At 38.7% G+C, this 23,737-nt stretch overlaps 1 protein-coding gene across 14 annotated transcripts in view; it reads left to right on the top strand.

The window, feature by feature from the left end:
• LOC134812381 (myoferlin-like) overlaps positions 1–23,737 on the top strand; it is a 28,215-nt gene continuing 4,478 nt past the window's right edge. For 2 of the 14 annotated variants that reach the window (XM_063819855.1, XM_063819845.1), the window contains exons 1-37: positions 1–132; positions 7,654–7,802; positions 8,301–8,487; positions 8,646–8,759; positions 9,112–9,207; positions 9,880–10,054; positions 10,700–10,755; positions 10,877–11,046; positions 11,192–11,378; positions 11,838–11,957; positions 12,095–12,263; positions 12,407–12,540; positions 12,659–12,765; positions 12,953–13,031; positions 14,353–14,475; positions 14,641–14,793; positions 14,930–15,133; positions 15,287–15,398; positions 15,513–15,601; positions 15,715–15,817; positions 15,966–16,087; positions 16,227–16,452; positions 16,565–16,704; positions 16,877–17,002; positions 17,137–17,385; positions 17,582–17,802; positions 17,908–17,996; positions 18,533–18,606; positions 18,906–19,023; positions 19,463–20,392; positions 21,441–21,574; positions 21,708–21,836; positions 22,033–22,176; positions 22,342–22,476; positions 22,687–22,814; positions 22,957–23,127; positions 23,262–23,422. In XM_063819855.1, the coding sequence (XP_063675925.1) occupies positions 94–132; positions 7,654–7,802; positions 8,301–8,487; positions 8,646–8,759; positions 9,112–9,207; positions 9,880–10,054; positions 10,700–10,755; positions 10,877–11,046; positions 11,192–11,378; positions 11,838–11,957; positions 12,095–12,263; positions 12,407–12,540; positions 12,659–12,765; positions 12,953–13,031; positions 14,353–14,475; positions 14,641–14,793; positions 14,930–15,133; positions 15,287–15,398; positions 15,513–15,601; positions 15,715–15,817; positions 15,966–16,087; positions 16,227–16,452; positions 16,565–16,704; positions 16,877–17,002; positions 17,137–17,385; positions 17,582–17,802; positions 17,908–17,996; positions 18,533–18,606; positions 18,906–19,023; positions 19,463–20,392; positions 21,441–21,574; positions 21,708–21,836; positions 22,033–22,176; positions 22,342–22,476; positions 22,687–22,814; positions 22,957–23,127; positions 23,262–23,422 (5,863 nt within the window). In that variant the 5' untranslated portion in view covers positions 1–93. Of the gene's footprint in view, positions 133–1,710; positions 2,010–4,762; positions 4,966–5,064; positions 5,333–7,653; positions 7,803–8,300; positions 8,488–8,645; positions 8,760–9,111; positions 9,208–9,879; positions 10,055–10,699; positions 10,756–10,876; positions 11,047–11,191; positions 11,379–11,837; positions 11,958–12,094; positions 12,264–12,406; positions 12,541–12,658; positions 12,766–12,952; positions 13,032–14,352; positions 14,476–14,640; positions 14,794–14,929; positions 15,134–15,286; positions 15,399–15,512; positions 15,602–15,714; positions 15,818–15,965; positions 16,088–16,226; positions 16,453–16,564; positions 16,705–16,876; positions 17,003–17,136; positions 17,386–17,581; positions 17,803–17,907; positions 17,997–18,532; positions 18,607–18,905; positions 19,024–19,462; positions 20,393–21,440; positions 21,575–21,707; positions 21,837–22,032; positions 22,177–22,341; positions 22,477–22,686; positions 22,815–22,956; positions 23,128–23,261; positions 23,423–23,737 lie in introns of those variants that run through there. The other 12 variants (XM_063819868.1, XM_063819876.1, XM_063819789.1 and 9 more) reach the window with 7 other exon arrangements.

Here is a 23,737-nt window from a genome sequence, read left to right as displayed (position 1 = left end):
TAGTTAGTATTTCTTGATAATGGTATCGATGTTGTAAATTTTGTTTAATACTAAATGTTATAATTATATTGAGGCATTATATTTTAGCTGGTCATGGCTATCCTGGGGTTGGGCGAAGACTCAGAAGAAAAGGTAAGTCTTACTCAAATTAATTTTAAGATTCCGTATTATGTATTTTACTTCTTTGCACAGTTCGCTTAGCGGAACGCATTTTACTGAGAGAAAACCCGATGCTTGATTTCCAGAAAATTCAACCCTAATGTGTACGTGTCGGTGTATAGCTATTAGCTAGTAGCTATATAATGTGAATATGACGCCTTTCGAAGAGATGCCTTTGTCCAATTTATCATCTACAAATTTTGAAGATGTAACGGGTGTAGCTTACATCTTTTGGGGTCCGTTCATAAACGTTCGTAACCGAATAATGGCTCAAGCACATCATTAGCTATTACTATTTGCTTACATTGTTATCGACTTTGTTATTCGTTATAGTTGTAAACTTGAAAGGAGTTCACCAATATTTGACTATGTCGTTATTATTAAAAATGTTCACGCTGTATAACACTTTTGGTTTCATCATTGTGCATCGTGAAGTGTTTATTTTGTTTCATGGTTGTCAAATTTAGAAGATACGATAGTTTTTTATTTTGAACCGTTGCTGAGATTTATTGATCGATATCACTATTGAAATTTAAGAAATGATCCAGAAAATTGAATTATTTCCTAATACTAAAAGTAATATGACCCTAGTCCCTACCACATGCCATATCAAAATAGTCGGCACGTATTCCAGACTGCGGTAAACTAATTGTGTTAGACTGTTTATAAGTAGGATATATCCAAGGATCCCAGATTAACAAATTAAAATTTAAAAAGGTTCGTTTCCCCAGTCTTTTTTGTTTCTTGCGAGTCGTGACCCATGTAACTAACTTGAAGCTAATTTATCAGTTTAGGGGCTGACCTTCTATTTTCCAGTTTAACTTTATACTTTTATACGTGCAGTTATACTGTAAAAATGTAAGTGTATATTCTACGGTTGTATTATTCTTATATTGAGTCACCATCAGAATTATTCTAGACACGTGCTGCATTTTCTTGTTTTAGCCTTGCAAAATTCAATTGTTTTATTTGCTGTCGTAAATGATAAATCTCTGGAATTTGTAAAACTAAAAGGTTACACTTACATAGTGACCGATGATTGTAAATTCATATATTGTTACAATATCAGCATAGGAACCATTGCGATTTGTAACTGTGAAATGCGAGTTAAGACGGAATAATTGCTGAAAATTTACTGAAGAACAAATTGTATGAGGAATCTTGCAGAATACAAATCTCTGTCTAGCTGATGTTGTTCATTAGAGCAGGCTAGTTGGATCAACAAAAAAAGTTTTTACTCACTACTGTTCCACTTCCTCTACTCGTGCAGGGTAGTCATTTTATTTTAGTTTCACTCCGCTTGCTGGTATATTGATACTCTGGGGACCATGAGTGAAAATTGATAGGCTGTAGATCTATTAGACGCTTTTATTGTTTCTATACTTGCCTTTGTTGAATGATTACTTCGAGAAGACTCAGAGAATTAAGGGAAAGCAATATTGCTTGCGAACATTGAAGCATTCATTTTTCTCATAATATTGAACGCTGATGTAATTTTAAATATTATTGAGTATTACCTTACTATCATCAGCTACTTTATATTTAAATTATAGCAATAGTGAGCGGATTGCAGTGCTATGGATGATGACGATTTTGCTGCAACAGCAACTGCAGGAGCACCTGAACCGGCACCTGTAGCAGCTGCACCAGCAGCAGCACCTCCTGCCCGCTCTTGCTCACCTGCCCCTCCAGCTCGTTCCCACTCACCTGCCCCTCCAGCTCGTTCCCACTCCCCTTCTCCTTCAGCAACCTCTCAGAAAGAAAAAAAGGACAAGAAGAAGTCAAAATTTGGTTTCGTGAAAGATAAGGGCCTTGGCCTCATGCACCTGAATTTGAAAGGGAAAGGAAAGGTCTGTTTTTTTTGTATTTTGCAACTCTGCTATTAAGGTTTGTATTTTTGAGCTTCAATATTAATGTGAAAATTAAAACCACTATCTTTATAGTTATCAGTTGTAATTCATAAATTTATTATATGTGCAAAAATACCAAAACGTGCATAGTTATAATTTTGTACCGATTTTGACTTGTATCGGATGGAGAGTAAATGGACCGACCTTACTTCAACTGACTCTACGACTCTAGGCCAAGCGTCCATATAATATTCGTTAAAATAAAGTCCGATATGGTATTGCTCAAATAAAGGCCGTCCAAGATAGGTCTGACTGGGGACTTTTAAAAATGACTATTCTTCTGGCAAAAGAAAGCGTACATAATTTTAACCGTGAGCAGCACAATAAACACTGAACGGTTTCAATCGTGAAAATATACCAATAAGATGCTTTTTTGGTTCGAAGTGTACAATAACAGAATAACGTTATATGCAAAACGTTTTTGGATAAGATGAGTAGGCTGGTTGTGGAGTGATGGGGTAGTGGCCGGAAGCGTTGTGGTACTCTTTTGTGCCCTTATGCTAGTAACACTGTAACAGGGCCAATATGCCAAGCAAGGCGGCAAGCACACGTAGTACACAGATGTTGTTCTGAACTAAGAAGATATACAACTACTCCGTTAAAGAGGTGTAAGGAATTTCTTTGTTCGCAGACATTCTCAAAACCTTCTCTTTATAATTGTCCTCCTATTCTTTACTTACCAGAGTGGTACGTGCGTTCCGTGCGGTAGCTCCTTTTATTATTGTCTATGGTATAGTTATCGGTGTGATACTAGTAATTAAGTAATTTTACTTTTACACTATATTCTACTATACCCCTGTTTGTACTTGGTGTAGAACATTAGAGTATATTTTGTTTTGGTTGTTAAAGGTACTGATTCCAGCTCTTGCTTTGTTGCCACAGAAACACCATGCCTCACAGACCCCATCTTCATATGCCGAAAAATCTTCTGCACCATAGTAAGGTTTGTCATTATCCTATCGGACGCAATTAACCATATCATTAACATTACGGACGCTTAAAATTGCTGTTTAAAAAAATAAATTTAATTTTTAAAGGATTTTTATGTTATTTCCAAGGGCAAGGTGGCAAGGTTAGTAACTGAAGGATGATCCAGAATTATCAATTAAAGCATCACCTGTTCGAAACTGTGTGTGCTGACGTGGCTACTGTTGTTACTGTGTGGTTACTGTGTGGTTACTGTGGTTACTGTGGTTACTGTGGTTACTGTGGTTACTGTGGTTACTGTGTGTGCTGGCGTGGTTACTGTGGTTACTGCATAGTTACTATGTGTGCTGGCGTGGTTACTGCTTTAATAAACTGTACACTTAAGTTACTACTATTTAAAATTTGCACTTAATCTTTTTGATACTAAAGATTGTGCAGTGAGCAGTTCCAATTTTATAAGTTGCTACATAATCTGATGCAGTCCTGTGCCAACAAATGATTCATTTCTCAAGCCGACATTATCTCAAGGTTTCTTGTTAGTTTTACTAAGAATTAAAACCGTTGACGGTTTAATATTACATTTCTGTCTCTTGGATGATAGATTCTTCAGCTCTTCAGGTTTCCATTTGCCGTCACGTTGTCTAATGGTGAGGAGGATTTGATATCGTATCATTGGCCCTAACGCGAACGACTAGAAGTGTGAGTGCACTTCTGAAATGATTCCCAGGACTTCTGAGTTCTAGAGTGCTGTTATTGCATTAAGATAATAGGTTGCGAATGGGATGCTATAGAAGTATAGAGTACGTTGTTTACATGTGTTTGTTAGTGTGTTTAAACAATATTATAACATTGATTTTCCTTAAAAGAGAGAAAGAATTGTGGCCGAGCCGGATGAAAAGGCATGGTACTGTTCGAAATGCAATTAAAATGGCTTTTAGCCGGCTGGTACGGTAACCGCGCTCTAACTCTAGTCTTTACTGTGTAACTCCCTTAATACGAAGTTTATTCCATCATCGGCAGTGAACAGCATAGTGCACAACTTCTGTTCGGTCTAATGAAGCTCTTACTCTCATACAAATGGTACATTGGTACAGTTCCTCGTTAGGTCATTATCATCTCTTGAATTATCATCTCAAACTTTTTCACGACGCAAATTCAAACCGCATATTTTCACGTATCAAAGTATCAACTTTTCGGATTCCCCTGCTGTGTAAGTTGACCTGGAATCAAAATGTGGATGAAAAGGCATTGAATCACATGAAGTTGGAAATTTGTAATTGAAAATCTATTAAAAGGGTACAGTTTACTACGTTAGAGGTAGTAAAACCTCAACATATCCCGTGAGATGACCTCTGTCTCTGATTGGCTGAGCGGGAGAATGGAGGCAGGTGATTGGTTGAGACCTAAGAGGGGTGTAGGCGGTCATGTCATGTGTTGTGGTGGTGGGGTATCCTATGAGGAGATGTCTCGTCGGGTGGGGGTCCAGATCAAGGTACAACAATCTTTACAGTTGAGTTGTTTACTTGGTGCCATCTCCACTACAGTGCTGATTCAACATGCGTATGCTCAAAATAAAGAAGGTGAGATTTCCACGGTTGATCGGTGATGTTCGTATTTTCTAGAACTGTTCTTGACTACTTTACCCATGGCAGCTGCGGTTATAACCAGTAACTTTTTTGTGCGGTTTGAAAAGCTCCATGAGGGTTGTTCATTGTGAGGCAAGGGTTTGTACACTGCATGAAGTACACTCTGCCACTGTTATCACCGAGTCCAAACCGGCGATCGAATATCAGACGCTTGCCGTGCTTTGTCCACTCAGCCAGTGGCATTAGTCCGGTTTATTCACATGCTTATAGTACTTTTGTTACGCGATTGTCAACTTTTCTCTTAAGATGTACAAGGGTGTTTGTTGAGGAGCAGGTGTGATCCCTGGTGTTGATGACTTCAGAGAACTATGGGTGACAAAGAGGTATGTGCTCCACCACATCGGGTTCTGGTACCAGGTCTCGCTGTAATAAAGTGTGTAAAGTGTCAATATTGGATACCCCCGCAGCCTGGCTGAGATACCAATGTTTTCAGTTTCAGTACTCTATTGTTTTATCACACGGCTCTCTTGTGCAAATTATTAACGCTAATTTAACATAAGAACAAGAGTTGGTGTGGAAATATTTATGCGTAGTGTTTTAGCGTTTTATTTATTTTGAGATCGGAGCAGCTTGTCTGTTATCTGGTTTATTTCTATGCCGTTTTTGGATAAACTTGGAGAAGCCACATCACTTGTGAGGTCCAAGGTGCCAGCTAAATCATTTGAACCACGCGAATTTGATGCTAAATACGTAAGTTTTTCTTTGTTTGAAATTTGAATGGCAGTTACATTTTCTTAATGGGGTCTGAGTTTCAAAAACTAAATTTAACTCTAATCAAAACATTTATTATATCAATACATGAATGTCCGGTGTAACTGTGTAAGAACAAGTTTAACGGAAGGGGGATTTAACTGAGGAACCTTGTGGTAGATCCATGAGCAAACAAACAACTATGATGACGAAGTATCTCGCTGTCCTGTCTGTCAAAGAATTTATTGTCGTTGATTTAACTGATACCCAGTCAGAAGAAGAGAAGTTCGTAACTGATAGCTAGTCGGAGAAGTTACAAATAGTAGCACGGCGACCACACACGTGACAACTTATTCAGGAAATAACGGGGGTGAGGACAAACTCGCAGCTGATTGGCTAATATCACGATGACGTCACGCGCGCAGGGCCTGTGTTTTTTCCCCCTACATTACACGCATACCACACTCACGTCTCTCATCTACATTATAAAGTGTAGATTTTCGTAGTGCATATCGCCCACCTAACCCCTTTTTAGATCTGTGGCACCAAAGCTGGTCAGTTAGTGACTTATACTGTTGGCCACATTTTGTCTGGTCGGTGGTGAGGTTTCTTATTCGTAAAGCCCACAATACCCATTTTGTGATATTTTGCTGGTCTCAACTCTCGCTGTGTGATAATTGTTTGATTAATCTAGAATTGCGTGGATTAAGTTTGTAGGGATGACTCATTAGCTTTTTAGTTTTTTGTCAAACTTTACCACTTTACCAGCTACCAGAAAGTCATCAGCTATACCGGCCCTTCGTTATAAAGCATTAGAAGTAGAATAAAGAACGTACTAAAACTGGTGATTTCTCGACGGTCTCAATCAGTATAGATTTAATGAGATTAATTTACGATAATAGAGTTTCTATTACATTCACACAATTAATCTCCCAAATCACATTTCATTAGAGTTGGTTTGCCAGGTTTTTATTATGTAGTTATTTGAGTTGTTCAGAGCAACCACCCATAACCTGTAATTGTTACGTGCTGATGTTATACCCACTGTTCCACACCCCTTTTAAGCCTAAGGTACAGTCAGTCACATGTACTGAGTCATCAAATATTCTGCATTCGGTTCGACCGAATATTCGGTCGAACCGAATACTGAATACTGGACTCCGTATATTTACCGAACTATTCGGTAACCCCACTCACATGTCATCCCCAGGAGTAGAACATACGATGAATCATTAGTAAATAAAGGTGTAAGCAGAGCATGACTTTACATACTACCCACACCAATTTAGCTTAATCCATCGTGTTTTGTTTGTCTTGTTTAAACACCAAATCACCATGGAAACGTTTCTTGCAATCCGTAAGGCGAACCAAGCCAAATATAAAGCGGCTGACAAGGTTACAGCTCCCTTTGGTAGAGCAAACTCGGATGATTCCAGAACTGGGAGTAGGACACGGAATGTAAGGTTCCTTTTCTTCTCATTAGACTTCCTATAGAATATAGATGGTTTTTTGCTGATCTTCTTCGAGGTTTTGTGATCTAAGCAGAGTGTCTTGATTGACCATGATATCGATATGCAGGAAGTGTGGCTTTAAACGCTTAAATGTACTATGAGCAAATATAGTGCATACGAAACGTCATTTTGGTGATGATATTCTCAATATCAAATGCTCTGTGTATTCTTTATTTACGATTCTTCTTTTTGCAGGCGTTGTTCCTTTCATATCGCTGCACCTTTTATTTCCTTTATTATTGATTGATTTTAGCTGATTTGGTGATCAAATTTGTTAGTGCAGTAGATTTAAACTGAAAAACCGTGCATCTATTGGCTATCCAAAGCATTCCATCTTGACTAGTGGGGCCACTTTCGGCAGCAAAATGTTTGACACTGGTTTCTTCGTCTTGTCAGTGAAGGTGTATTTACCTTTAAGTAAGCGCAGAGTTATTTTTATTACGGATACTTAATATAATTGTTTTATTAATGATTAAAGTTTAAATTGAGATTAGTAAATATCGTGGAGCACTATAATTATATGGCAGAAGTTCCACAATGTTATTACTTACGAATACTTAATATAATAGTTACCAAGTTAAGACTTAATTAAAGGCTACTTGGGCATTCTGTTAGAACAATTATGGCATTAAAGCACTGTGATGTATTTTTGATGTCAGGGAAGATGTTTTAAACGGATCAGCCAAGAAATGTGGTTAAATTCTGAAACAATTGGGAACTTGAATCACATACAGTTATATTATTCTAAAATCATAAACTACATATTCTATTAGTACACATCTTTCCCTGACGTATTCTAAACCCTCCCAGGCTAAAAAAGATGAAGATGAGGAAGAAGAAGATGAAGATGATGAAGTAGACGGAGATTCAAAAGATGGAGAGAAAGGAAAGAAGGGAAAGAAGGGAAAGAAGAAGAAGAAGAAGAAAGAACCAGAACCTGGCTACACTGCTGATGTTCAGTAAGTTGTCCTTTTCAATAAAATGTTGATCTAGAAAATAATATTCGTAAGAGAACTCAGATCTTACTTCAATATTCAATATCTTATCCTACATCTTTGGACCATTCCTTCATTGTTATTGACGTCACACACTCAGCACAAAAAGCTAAATTTGTGTAGTTGCTTAGTGATCTAGAATGTACAATCGTACACGCCCTCTCCAAACTACTGCGTAAAGTGCTATCTCAGTTTGCACATCCTCTCTAAGTGTGCACTGTGCCATGTGTGTTAGTCAGCTCACTCTGAGGTCATCATGGAAACAGTGGTCAGCGGTGTATTTTAAATCACAAGGTAGCGATCCCTCGTGTAATTTAAGAATTTATGTAGTATTAATGATCCAGGGTAGACGGTAGTGGAACTGTCAGAGACGCTCAATTATCCAAAAATTGGGTTAGAAATAAATTTATTGAATGTTAATAGAGCACTAATCACAGCAACTGTAATCCTCCAACTTTACAGAGAGGCTCACGAGCGTATCAACCCGGAGACCCTCTCAAAGAAGGATGAGCTGTTCCAGGTCAGGTTCATAGTGCACAAAGCCAGGAAGTTGAGTGGTGCTATAACCGCCCCCCTCGTCAGAATACATCTCGCCAATAAGGTCCTCAGGACAAAGGCGAAGCGGGGCAAGAATCCTAAGTGGAACGAGGTTGGTGGGATTCACATTTTTGAGAATCATTATTGAACAAACATTTGTTCGAAATATCCTGTTTGTTATTGATTATTATTATTTATTATCGACCCTAAATATTTCAGTCCGTAGATTGATTTTTGAACTTTTTAACACTTTTATTCTCACTTCTTCAGACAGTACTGTTTTCCATAACCAAGTCAGAAGTGGATCTAGTGAATACCCCAGTTGAGATTAAAGTTATCGACAGTGCTAAAACGCCCCAGTATTCTCTGATCGGTCTCTACAAGGTTTGGGATATATTATAATTAATATCCCCTCTATTATAATAGCTTTATAACGCATATTTACTACTTTCACATGAACATTGCACAGACGAACTTTCATAGTTACAGATCGTCTTTATCCCTTATAAGCGCACAAAAGTGCCGGCACTTTCACTATGTAGAGGGCGTTAACGATTGACTGTCTATATACTAGTTACTGAAACACACCTGTTAAAAGGGGGTAATTCATAATCTTGACATTCTGAACAGTAATTGGTTAAAAGGTTATATTAAGGTTAAAGGTATGCCTTCTGATTACAGCTGCACAGCTGACGATCAGGTTAATTTCCGAGTGATATAACACTTTCACTCCCAGTGTGATCTAGCTGTTGCCTGGGTAAAAAAGGGGAAGAACCTGTTCTACAAGTGGATAGCTCTTCAAAACCCAGATGAACCTCAAGACGGGTTGACGGTAAGTGAGATAAGATTAACAATTTGCGATTTACTTAGACATGTTCTCGATAAAAACAGTCATGAAACGTCATCTATAAAAACTTTCTCCAATTGTTTACCAGCAATGGAGACCCTATGAGTATTGCTGAAAGCACAGTGTAAGGCCTACACGGACCGCCTCTAACTAGCCAATCCCTGTTTACATGCCGTGTAGCAGGGGACTAGAAAGAGCTAAACTAGTAAGCGGGGCATAGCCAATCCACTATACTCCCATCATTGAGTATATTAGCAACCAAAAGGAAAATTTCCTTGTGTTTGGAATCTACCAAGACGAAAGTTGTACAATCCAGCGAAATTCCGAAGAATCATTCCAGTAGACTAGGCGCATTGCAACCACAGCCACGGAAATACTTATGAGTATTGCTGAAAGCACAGTGTAAGGCCTACACGGACCGCCTCTAACTAGCCAATCCCTGTTTACATGCCGTGTAGCAGGGGACTAGAAAGAGCTAAACTAGTAGTAATATATCCATAGATTATAATAATATCAATAGATTATAATAATATCAATAGATTGTAATAGTATAATCAATAGATTATAATAATATAGATATATTGATATATATTATAATAATATAATATATCAATAGATTATATTGTAATCTATTGTACTATATTTTCATCTCTCCAGGGATATATAAACGTGTCTATACAAATCATTCCGCCCGGCGACGAGGCTAAAGCCCTACCCAAGTTGAGGGACGAAGAAATTGACAGATCTGACAATGTCTTCTTCCCTCCCGGCATAGTCCTACAACCTGGACAATTTATGGTAAAGCTCTTAAATGGAGAGGACATACCTCAAAGTGAGTTCTTGTGTTGGTAAATCGGAAATTATGGTTTGAGCGATCAGGTTCCAAAACATTTTAAATTTAACGGGAGGGTAATGTGAGATACCTTATCCAGGTGAGTCAAGAATCCTCTCCTTATTCCATCGTAAGAAAGGGTTTAGATTACCCCACAACCCATTAAAAGATGTAAAGGAAGAGGTGGCTGAAGGTGATAAAAGCATAAAATGAGCACTGTATCAAGCACTCCATATTAATTTCAATCTGTTAGGGTTAAGAGCATTGGCTGCAACTCACAAGAAATCAAAACTTTGAGTTAGATAATTGATAGCATTCTTTAATACTATTAAACCTAAATGATGCATTCAGTGGCCTTTTTATCTTTAACTTCATTAGAATTGGCGTTCCTCGACAAACTCTAAAGAGGAACTGCGAACCCTGATGCGGGACAGGGATATATGGAGGGGGTTATCTGGCTTAGATCGGACTTAGTTCCGACATAGTAGTAGTAGTAGTAGTCGACAATGATATGAGCTAATGAGGCTACAACTTGTTCTCAGCACATATGTTTTGAACTTTAGAAATATTTAAAGATTTAATCAAATTTGCATTTATTATTTAATGCAAGATTTGGGTTTTGATCACGAATAATTTGTATTTCAGTGGACACTGCTATGTTTGAGGGAGTAAAGGCTTTGCTAAAAGGAACTGACGAGAACGTAAGTGTAAAGGGAACTATGCGAGTATTATACATAATTACATGATTTTTAGTTTTTAATTTATGTGAGTTGAATTTGGGGACACAAAATGCACGGATAAACAGAGTCTGTGTATTTTCAGGCGCCACCAAAAGAGCTGGTGGACCCGTATGTCGTGGTGGAGTTTGCAGGGAAGAGTTTAGAAAACAATTTTATTGAAGGCAGCTTCGACCCAATCTGGAACGAGCTGCTCATTCTTCAGGGGGACTTTCCCAGCATAGCAGAGAACCTCATACTCAAGATATACGACAAGTAAGGGAGCTTGGAATTCCTTATCAGTTTCTATAAATGTTTTGCTCAACACTCCATTAAATTTGATGTAGAATTTTATCTGGAAAATAAATTCACCCTATGTTCCATGGTTTATATACTTATATAGTGACATCTCATCGCTCAGTGACGATTTCGCGGTGGACGATTTGGTAGCGACCAAACTCCTGAAGATGGGAGAGATATCCCAGAGTTCAGTGGAGTCTGGGACTGGTTTTCTACCCATGTTCGGTCCTGCTTACATTCCTTTCTACGGCTCACACCGGGAGTACAGTGACGTGTACGACAAGTTCTCCGAGCTCAACCACGGAGTTGTGAGTCCAATCAGTTCCTTTATTGTTAATATACCTCAGTGTCTGATAAGACTGTCTTAAGGGGAGATACACCAAAACCGTTTTTGCTCCGAACATCGATTTTATTTTATATTATTTTTAAATAGACAAAAAGAATAAGATTGTACACCTTCACATTTTACATGAGGAATCACAATATAATATAACAAAACTATGGTTTGGTTTTGGTTTTGGTCATTAGCCGACACTGAACGTTAAACGGCTTATATCTACTTTGCTAATTGAATAGCACACTCAAATACTAAAGGCGTCAATTGCTACGAAAGTAAAAAAGTACGAAAAATCTCAAACTTATTACGTATGCACGTGGAAAGGTGGAAATGATACTTCTTCCAATGTTCTATAAAAGTACAAAACATTTTTTTGAATGTGGTCTAATCATGACTGGAATAGTAGAGTTAAACCTGATCATTATTTCAGGAGGAGGGTATAGCATATAGAGGGAGGATCCTTGTGGATATATCAACCAGCATGGGGCTGCCCCCTGAAGAACAGGAACCCATTACCCCTATCGAACAGGAAGAAGTGGATCGTATCATGGTTAGTTTGTCTCAGCATGACGTAATATACTGTATTCAAGTAGTTCAACAGGCAACCGTGGTACTCCAGTCACACGTTAAGTTTTAATCGTAGCAGTTGTTATTTAGAAGTATTTGTTAAACTACTCTCCCCGTCAGATGAATCTGAACCGTCACAAGTACCATTTGTTTGCGTCCTTCTTCCAAGGGAACATGATCAGTGAGAAGGAGAATCAGGTCGAGTTCGAAGTCAGTGTCGGTGACTATGGCAACAAGTTCTCCCCTCAGTCCGACCCAGCTCCTTCAACAACGCAGCCATGCAATCCAGGTACTTTGGATACTTGATCAATGATCAGTTCCGATAAGTGCAAATGTTAGACAAATGTTACCACTTCATATGTTTTTCCCAAATCAGAGAGTTCTTACATTAGATACTTAGCCCTCACACCTCTGATAACCGTACATTCCCAGTTTATGACGGTACACAGTACCACTTCATGCCCTGGAGCCGCACCAAGCCCACAGTAATCCTACACTCGGAGTGGGAGGACGTTGACTACAGAGTGGGAGCTCTCAACACCCTGATCTGGATGTGGGACTTCATGGTAACTGCCGTCTTTAGTTTTGGGAACTTTGTTTGAGGGTTATTTTAGTGATATTTCAACTTATCAATCGTATCGTCTCCCCTGTAAGTTTTAATTAATGATGCCACCATTCCTACAGACCGAGAAAATAGAACAGTACCATACGCTAGAAAAAGCCTATGCTAAAGATTATGAGATGGAAGATAAGTTCGATGCAAACCTCCAGGAACTTCTTGCTGTCCTAAAGTGAGTATACATAGGACATTTCAAAAGTTGGCTTTGTAATCAAGGGACCGCTCGATGTCTAGTTTAGTGAATAGTTTGGTTTCTTACCAGTCATTGAGCTGACTAGCTAAGTATTGTAACTACTAACTAGTTCCCACAATCTTGACTAAAATAAGGTAGAATATGTTATGCGACAAACCTTCTTTAGAGGAACAGAGATAGAAGAGCCACCAGAGAATTGCACCGAACTTGATAAGAAGCTCTATGAGCAGAGGATGTTTTCCATTGTAAGTTTTGTAAACATGTCTGAAAATTGCTGATTAAAGTATTTGACATTTATTTTACGGGCTGCATCATTGATCATGGCTGGTTGGAATCAGATGATTTATATTTTACTTGTGAATGATTTTGAAAGCCGCATGCCGAATGATTTGATATGATGAATGAATATGTAATGTGCATGTACAATGATTTTGCACGAATTTGTTAGGGTCACTGGGACTGGGACGACAGACCTAAAAAGAAACTAAAGAAACACAGGAAACTGAAGAAATTCATCAAAGATGACTTGCCTATAAATATAGATGGCAGCGAGCCCCTTACGCCGATCACCCCCGAAATAACAACAAACGAAAGTATTGTTAATAAGTATATTGAGGAAAACGGAGAACTTACCGTAACCACTGCGTCCGAGGCAACTGATGAGACACCCCTCGGAAACACCTTTCTTAAACGAGTTCGAACTCTGAGAGAGAAATTCGCAGAGGATGTTCAGAAAACAAAAGAAACTGTTGTACAGTTAGCTGATAAGGCAGATGATGCGATAAGCGTCCTTGGGTCAGATTTAGCTTCCAAGCTGGATGATTTGGATGGCACTACTTTATCGAGTGTCAGTTCGAATTGGAATCTGAGATGTCAGAACTAAGCATTTTGAAGAAACGAGACGGGAGCAAGAGCAGAAGGCACATGAAATGTTAGCTATGGGGGAAGACAAAATCGTAAGTGTTGATTTTTATATTTACTTAAATAAATGGAGCATTTCTCTTGAAAGATTATCAATGAGCAGGTATTTGGAAATACGCTTCTTTGAAGAGGTATCCCTCTGAAAAAGAATGTCCTTATAGATAGGTAATGCTGAGTATAGTTATACATTATACAGGGCACTCATTGGTCAGTGCTGACATAACATATTTTCATATAAATGTGACATGATGCCTTGACAAATAATAAAGTAATAAGGGTTCACTAAATATCAAGCACACACAATGCACATGTATATGGTGATTGGTGGTATTTCCATATAATCACGTGACCAAAGGTACCAGATTACATATGAGGGCCCAACAACACTTCAACTGTAAGGTCGCATGTGCACCTGTTATGAGAGAGATTGTTAAACATTTAATTTAGTTTTTTAAACATTGGTGAAGTACACAGAATTAACTGTAAATTCCCTGATTTAGATAAAATGAATGCTGCTGATCGGAAATGTGTTCAAATCGTTGAGCTGATTGGCTGCCAAATTAATTTAAAATATCGCTGCTGAATTGGCTGAAGACATCAAAATGAAAGCTTCGTCCTCAATGATTAAAAGTTTGTTTATTTTAGAACAACATGATTGACGAGATCACAGCCATGATGGAGGACGGCAGACTTTACTTTGCTCCCCGACAAGACAAAGTGAAGAGACTGCAGGGAGTGTTAGAAAAACTTGAGGAGCTCTGTGTAGAGGTGAATATGGAATCTTCTTAGTTTCCTAATCTCTGCTTAATTTTGGAAGATTATTAGACGTTGTAATTTTTGTGTCATTTGGAACAAATGTCCATTATACTTTGTCGACAACTACTTAATCGAGTTATGGGTCATAACATGTTCTTAACTTATTACGTTTTTTAGCCCCAATTAGGCATACCTGATGTATTCATTTGGATGATAACCGGTACGAAGAGGGTTGCCTATCACAGGATTCCAATCAACGAACTGATGTACTCTAAATCTAAATTCAAAAGAGGGAAACACTGCGGAACAACTGGTTCCTTCTTCCTCAAGGTGCTCTTCAAACTAAGTTAAATGAAGTTGTAATCACTCTACCACCCCTTAATAAATATGAGATAACTTCTTAGTTCTTATCATTGACGAATGTTAAGTCTAAACCGTTCAAGATAAGTAACTTTGCACTAATCAGGTCCCAAGATCAGAAGAAATAGCTGCACATTTAACCCTATCTCTGTGGTTTGGCAAGTTTGAGGATGTATCGGAGACGTTCAAACCTCCCCGGGGTTCAGAGGTAGTAGTGTTCGCTGAAACTTACGAGAACCAGATGTCAGTACTTGGCAGCTGGACCACTAAACTTCTCCCAAGACCTATCTTCTCCGACACCACCGGAAAGGTATGTGTTTATAGTTTAGGGATGTTTAGGAGCTGTAGAAAGTATCGAAGAAAAGTCTCGATTGCGAGCTACTAGTGTATGTTTACCATTAGTTCTTCTTAAACACTTACAAACGTTTTATGAGTAAAACCTGTCTAACCATCGTTATCCCAGTACTCTTTGCCTCTTGAAGCGTTCGATGCTCCAGAGGGTTGGACCTTTGTTGAGGATTGGTTCATCTCCATAGACCGCAGTTTGACTTACGATAACGAATCTGGGTTACGAGGTAAACAATTGTGATTATGTTCATTTTGGGAAATGAGGAAATCATTTGCGCCATTTTTACAATAACTTTGCTACATCCACAATGAGCAGTTTGTCACTGAACCTCTTCCCACAGAGGTTACTGATGTAGTGTATGAGGGAGAGACCAGAATACCTGGTACTTCGTGGGGAGGCAACTTTTCCTCTACTTGGTGGCAAGACGTCGTTAGTTTTACTCTCACATAAACGTTTAATAAGATTCAAATCAGCGAAAGTTCAAAGTCTGTTATCTTTTCCTTCTTATTTGTATTTGTATTAAGAGCTGTTTTATTTTCCAGAAAGGGAACGAAGCCAACTCTAAAGACCAGGTGGAGTGTGTAGAGGGTTGGCAGTGGATTGCTGACTGGGAAGTAGACACCAACAGAGCTGTGGATGCGTCAGGTATGAGATTACTACACATATTTACTGGACGGCCTTTTTTGGTTATGTTTTCAAGTTCCTAATTTCATATCCTCGTTGACTAAATTTTCTGTAGTACCTCCAAAAAGATCAAAATCCTTTAAAAACTATTCACGAGTCACGGCCTTAGGTTGGGAGTTCGCAATGGACACGAACGTAGGAAGCTACAGTCCAATAGAAAGGAGCTACCATCTGTCGAGGAGGAAGAAGTGGGTTAGAACTAGAGAGAGAGTCAGCGATATGACATTGATCGTGAGTCATAATTATGAGTTCCTTCTCATTATCGTCTTACATTTCCTTGCAATACTCACTACAAGTTTCATTCACAATTTTGAGCATTATAAAAGATGCCTTAACGAAGTTTAGACTAACAGTATTCTCATTCTCCCAGAAAAAGAGAGACATTGACCCTGACGGTTGGGAGTACAGTAAGATCTTCACGACTAAGTTCCACCCCAAAGAGAGGAAGTTCGACATGGTGAGAAGGAGGCGGTATAACAGGAAACTGGTCAGCAGCATCCCCAGACCTGTATCATTCAAGATCACTGAAGTGGCTGAAGCGGGCAAGCCTGCCAGGATATTTCACACTTCCCCCAGAATAATCACCGAATATGACGGTAAGAATTCATTATTATTGTCCGTAAAACCGGTATATACCATACCGAAAACATTAACAGTGCACATCAATAAATTTATATACTCGCTATGATTGACCTGTTGTCTGTCCAGAGAAACAAGTGCACAAGTACCAGCTGAGAGCGTATCTCTACCAAGCCAGGGGTGTGTTAGGAGCGGATCCGTCCGGCTACTCTGACCCCTACGCCAGAGTCGTGTTCGGCAACCGGAGTGCAGTTACTCACACCATGAAGGTACTATCATCTCAATGTCAAAGTCTTGCAAGACTCCATGATACACTGTTACCATCCTGAAAACAAAGATATGATGTCAAACATTTTTACTTAATAAATTTAAAGATAGAATCGATTACAATAGTGGTAAAGAGGAGGCATCCCCTGGAACATTAACCGTTCCTTTCTGCAGGAGACTTGTAGTCCGGTGTGGAATACCACATTGGTCCTGGATGCTGTGGAGCTTTGTGGTTACCCCGAGGATATTGCCAGCAACCCTCCCTTTATCGTTGTAGATGTATTCGACGAAGACGTCCTGGTGAGTCCCATCATCTCGGCAGGGTTGTGTCTTGTGGAACTAATTTAGTTTAAATAAACAAAGTAACTTAGACCTGCAAAATGTGGGTAATATTGTCTTTATTTACTGATTTCATGACACCTTCCCCCCTTCAGTCTCACGACAAACTAGGTCGAGTAGTCTGCACACCCACCATGTTCACAAGTGGGAGATACACGTGTACCAAACTCAAATGGTACGAAATCGGTGGGGTCAAGAAATCCAAAGGTGATATCTTAGCTTCATTTGAGTTATTCAAACTTGGAGACGGAGGGATAGAGCTACCTTTAATGCCACCGTTTGAAAATATGAAGTATATTGTTCCACCTGCAATTAGTCCTGAAAAGCAGCTTATGAGAGTCGAGGTTAGTGGAGAATTGTTAGGATTTAAGCGATTAGGGGTGTTTTCAAAAGAGCTCTAAAATATAAGTGCTGTTCAAGATACATCCGGTTCTTGTAAATTTTGTAAATTTTACTACCTTCAGTCTTCACGTAAAGTTTTCATAACATTTGTTAACTCTTTGCAATTTCCCCAAGTTATGACAGTATGCCCAATAACAGGTATTAACGTGGGGTGTACGGTTGATGAAGGACTACAAAATGTTACCCGTCGAGTCACCCCATATTGATATTGAAGTTGGAGGTGAGAGGATAAGCGTAGAGAAGATCACCAGTTGTAAGCACCATCCCAACTTTAACAACCCTTACGAGTTCTTCGATGTGTGGCTTCCCGTGGAGGAGGAGTATCTACCACCCATTAATATAAGAGTCATGGACAACAGGTCAGATCTAGTTCGTTTCTTATTAAATCTCTTTTGAATGATGCAAAATATTTACTGCATTATTTTATAATCCTTACATTATCTTCACAATCTTATCGTTATCAGAGCATTCGGATACACACCTCTCATAGCAGTGGCGACTATCAAGGAGTACGCTCCTTACCGTTGTACCTACAATGCTAGCGAAGCTGAAGGTAAGAAAATCGTTTAACTGTCTGTTTGTTTTTTATTGTTTTAAACAATACCGTAAGCTGTTCATTTTGTAAATTATCAATTTGAACTTAAAAAGATGAAAAATATTCAGCGAAACTTTGCTGGAATACATGAGCTGTGGTTTAAAGTTGTGAGTTATCTTAGTTCCCCCTGAACCTGTATCTCTGAATCTTGTTTTCAGTACTCTAGGTCTTGTGTAGATTTAATCCAGACCTGAGCTATTAAAGCTCACGTTATTTCAGTTTATATGACAGAGTATCAGAAAGGTGCGGTATAAAAGCAGATGCATAATCTGCCCATCTCCGCACCTTCGCACATAGCTTTACAATTAGCAGTCGACACTTTTAAATATAATTCAGCACATTTCCACACAAATTTAATCGTTTGCATCATTTTACCGCATTTCAAGTATGATCGACCATCGATCGAAACATAATTATAACTGTAATACTTTGAACCTTCTGTGATGATATTTTATATTTTGCTAACTTGTACAATCACTAGTATTTATTTCCAGCCCTATCAAAGGATGCAAATCTGTTGAAAGAGCTGATGGGTGACACTGTTCTAGATGTTGAGGAGGGTAAAGAGGTAAGCTTATCACTGGATGGTACACTGTGGAATATTCTGCGTCAGCGTATACTTTTTCAATACTTTTAAAGCTTTCATCCATCGATCACAATATGCTAGTGATGCTTATAGTCGATAGTTCTAACCGATGGTTATCGTTAATGTTTTGGTTTACCAAACGAGAAGAGTGTCTTGAGATATTAAACAATATCAATAATTGATACAGTGTGGTGTGCTTTAATAATGTAGATAATAGATATATCTTCATGTAATCTCCAAATCCCATTCACACTTTTGAGATTATATTTATAACCTTCCAGCCGATAGCTCCTGTAGAGGGGGATAAGGGAGGTATACTGGATCTGTATCATGATGGAGGTTCAATTTCGCTCAACATTGAGGTAGATGTAGGGAGCAATCTTTCTGTTCCTGTTGAAGGTAAATGATTGGACAAGGTTTTACTTATGGGTTCCTGTTAATTGATGAACTTTTTGTGTTGCTATTTGCATTCACTGGAAATTGTTGTGTGCCATAAGAAAAACAAATTTAATTTCAATTTTCGTACATAAACAGAGACTGGCCAAAATAATGGTAAAGAAAAGTTTACAACAAAGAAACACACAGAAAAGCCAAGGAAGGGAAAAGTCAATACTAAGAAACGTATGAGTATTGAGTATGAAGCCTCAACGAAAAGTTATAGCACAGCAATTTAACGCACGCCTAACACGAATAGCACAAAGTTCATAACTAACATTACCCCAGTGCACCTCTAACCCAGAAATTTGTACCCAAAATGGCACGAACACTCATAATTTTGGATTTGGGATGGAAAAAAGCTATATCAAGCACCATATATTCACTTTCACTATTTCCGCAGTGCCAGCCAGCGAGCAAGGAGCCGGAGATGGAGCTTTAATATTTTCAAACCTCTCAATCGCACCATCAATAGTATCCTCGGTAGATACGTTAATAGCTCCTTCAGTAGATCCCTCAGTAGATCCCTCAGTAGATCCCTCAGTAGATCCCTCAGTAGATTCATCAGGCAAAACTCCTTCATGGTATACTACCCCTTCAATATTTATTGCTCCTTCACGAACTCCTTCACCCGCCCCCACAGTACAAACTGACTCAGCTCCTCATCTCAGCCAAATAGGTACTCCTTCAGCAACCATAACTGGTCGTTCAGGAAAAGGAGATCCTTCGATAAAAACTTCGTTAAAAACTGCCCCATCAGTGCAAACTGGTCGTTCAGGAAAATTCGATCCTTCAATGAAAGCTGATCCTTCAGTGGTGGTAGCGAATCCGTCTGTTCAATTTTCAGAAGTGGCTCCTTCAGAAGCTTCTTCAGACCCTGATATCCTCTCAGAGATCATGCTAAGAGATCCCAGTTATGTACCAGACATAACCATCACCATCCCACAAGGGGTAATAGACGCATCTCAGACGGGCGAAAAACCTGACCCAAAAATACTGAAAAGGTTGGACAAGGATTTAAAGAGACAAGAAAAGATTGCTAAAAAGGATGCAAGACTAAGAAAAAAACAGCAAAGAATGGATAAACAAGATCAGGAGAAGGCCATGAAAGAAACGGAAAAGGAACGACAAAAGAAAGCTAAGGAGCAATCTAAAGCTCAATATAAAGCAGAAAAGGATGCCAAGAAGAAGGCTCTGAAAAAAGCCGAAGAAACTGAAGAGTCAGAAGGGTTTATACCGGAGTCCCCGGACAAGCCTTTACTTCTGGATCCGCTAGCTGCAAACGGACCTCCGGAGGGAGGGTCAGGTTCGGGCAAGTTGGGAGCCTGGTATGGTAAGTACATAATATCAACATATCTCAGGTTATGCATGATTTGACCGTCTTCTTTCCTTGACAGTTGACTCCCTTAACTTAACTGCTGAACTTAAATTGTTAGTTTAGGTGGCCATAGGTCATTTTCGCTAGGAATGCTTGCGCTTCCGACTGAGAAACTGGCTATGAAATAATATTGTATGCTGACTAGATTTTGTTCCAACTAGAAATCAGGCTATGAAGTTAAATATTATGCTGGTGGCATTAAATTCGGCTTGGCCCTCATGGCTGTGAATAATGATGATATTTTCTTGACTCCTGACCACATGATCAAGGCTTACTGAAGTACAGCAGCTATTTTTTTAATTCTTGACACTTCAAAATGAGCAGTGTGAAAATTTCGTCCGGCATCAACATCATTCCATTATGATTAATTGATACGATCTTATAGATAAATTCAAATTGATAATGCTTTTGCTTCAGTCCCATGAGAAATTTTGCCATTAAGTCTCATAAATAGAAGTCTAATGAAAGTTCATTCTCGATTAGTGTTTCTTTATGCAATAGTTTATGCCTTGTTTATTTACGTATAAATCGATTGATCGCTTATAAAACGATTTTCATTTATGTATTAACATTACATACATACAAATGGTTTTCTAACATCGGAAAACAATGCTGATCAACAAATCATTAGACGTCATTTACCATCATTTATTTTTAAACTTCGTTTTACCATATCATATCCATCTCCAAGCCTAAAGCACGGAAACCTTTATAGAAAATACGCATTTTATAAAATTATCATTAATCACTAAATGTCATGTAATAATGAGTTTATTTAATTAAATTCCACACTGCAATCCATAAAAGTTACCTCTGCTTTGAACGGATCTGCTGGCCTAACAAAACAACCAAAGCATTTTGATCTAACTTTTCTCTTCATCCTTCCTTTAAAGCTTCAATACCTTGAACTCGTCTTCTTTACTTTGTTTCTTTACTTTGTTTCTTTAATCAAGAAGATTTGATCAGCCTGTACCCGCATGGCACGCAGCTAACATTCCGCTAGGCAGCACAGCACCACGCTCCACTAATGGGAGCATTCTAGGAGGAGGAGGATCAGACAAGGCATCTTCTAAGAAGGCAGAGACAAAGAGCAGTATTTCTAAACTGTCCAGAAAAGAAACCCGCAAACTCAAACAGGTTAGTGAACCTTTGAGAATGAGATGTTCCTCGAAACTGCTGAAGATTATTCTATATTTTAGAGGACCGTTGTGATAATATTTTCGAATAAAATCCCTGATACAGTGTAACAATGATTATTGTGTTCCACCAGGAGGACGAGACCAAGCCCCACCCGGACGATGTCCTCGTGTCAGATTGGTGGAGTAAGTATTACCACGCTCTCGGTAAAGACGAACGTCTGACTAGAGTATTCAAGGAGCGTAATCTCCCTACTCTCGCTGTAAGCCAGCTAAATTATTAATGGGGGACTGATTAAAATTATTATAATCGTTTACCAGCTGCTTCAGCATGTATATATTGGATATCCTTTAAATCTGGAAACAGTTTCACCCAATTGTCCTTGAACAGTTGAACCTTCACGTCTTATTGTCAGAATATTTTGAGTGATGTTTAAAAACGTCTGCAACCATTCGCAGATGTACGAGTATGAGTTGGAGAAAGAGCATAACATGTTCAGGGATCTGATGGATGTGATAAAACTGCAGAGACCAGATAACGAGTTGTCCAGTGATTTTGAGGAGGATAGCGAGGATGATGACGCCCATGTTGGTCTTTTCAAGGTCAGCTTGCTTTAACAGTCAGGGAGAATAAGGAGATATTAATGAATTACATAAGAGAACTGTGTATGAAATGAATGAATAGTGATAACTATATGTTTCTCTTAGAGGTTATTTCGTAAATACATGAAAACATATACAGACTACTGTAACAGTTTGTTTTTCCAGGGATCGTTCAAGATCTATCCGATCTCAGATGAAATGCACAAGAAGGCAGAAAAGGGGGAGTATCCAGCCCTTATGTTTAAGAACCTCCCCAGTAACGACGAGGAGCGCGTCCTCGTCAGACTCTACGTCATCGCTGTACAGTACTTCTTCATTACAATTAATGTAGCTGTTCTCTTGTAATATTAGTTCGTCTGACAACAAAACAAGCTTATAACTTTATAAGATTAGTGGATCATGATTATTTGAAACACAGTAATTTTTATTTATAAACAAAAATTATTGTGTTTCAAATAATCATGATCCAGTTAAAATTTCGATCTTGTAAAAGTGACGAAATGATTTCAGGGTGTCAACTTAACACCACTTGATTTTGGTGGCAGTGTGGACCCCTATCTATGGGTAAAGTGTGGCAAAGAAGTGAAGAACGACCAATCTAACCACCTTACCAAGCAAATTAATCCTGAGTTTGGAAAGTAAGGCACATTTTTTGCGCGTCTACTGAACATTTTACCTTGTACTGTAACACTAAGTGGCTAGTAATTGTAATCCTTAAAATTAAATTAGACTTTTCTAAATCGCAATTCCAACCCTCCCTGTAAAATGCAACGTTAACAGGATGTTCGAGTTCGATGTGCACTTACCGCGTGAAAGTCAGATGAAGATATTTGTGTACGATCACGATCTGATTGGGGCTGATGACGTGGTAGGTAGCACGACTATTGACCTTGAGGATAGGTACATTACCTGGAAACATGCGGGGTGTGGTGTCTCCAAACAGTACATCGTGTGAGTCATTTCTTTAATTATTCGTTTTCATCGGTCCTCAATGGTTTTTAATGTTTTTTATTGGGTTTCAGTGGTTTTTGTCGGTTTCACTACAATCAGTGATATCCACTCACTACCATAATTAACATTATCAGCGATAAAGAGAACAAAGAATGCTGGAGAGACAACATTAAACCTATCGGTCTTCTGAAGAAAATATGTGTCCTAAGAGGCTGGCCTCAGCCCACCTTTAAAGGCAAAGGCTCCACCTTGAGATGCTATGTAAACGGAAATGAATACAAGATGAAGTACTTTGGTGAGTTTTGAGTTGTGTGACCCATCATACTGTAGTTGTTCTTGATCCGGTTGTCACCTGTCATTATTCAGATTGTTTAATCAAGAAAACTGTTTATCGTGTTTCAGAGCCACCTGAGGTCGATACCATTACCACGTCTTCGAAATCCATTATGTCCAGATTTCACTCTTTGAGTTCTCTTTCCTTTAGAAACAAGGAACCAAATATAAGCGATACTGGTAAACATCATTGTGCTGGGAAAATACGTATTTGTGAACGAAACCTACGATGTTCTTGTTGTAGTTGGGATTCATTTTAGTTACATTTTCACGTAAT

This window comes from Bolinopsis microptera, chromosome 1 (genome assembly GCF_026151205.1).
Source record: "Bolinopsis microptera isolate Bmic1 chromosome 1, MBARI_Bmic_1.0, whole genome shotgun sequence".
NCBI lineage: Eukaryota > Metazoa > Ctenophora > Tentaculata > Lobata > Bolinopsidae > Bolinopsis > Bolinopsis microptera.
The sequence above is the reverse complement of the archived record's forward strand: the minus strand, read 5'-3'. Positions and strand labels throughout refer to the sequence as shown.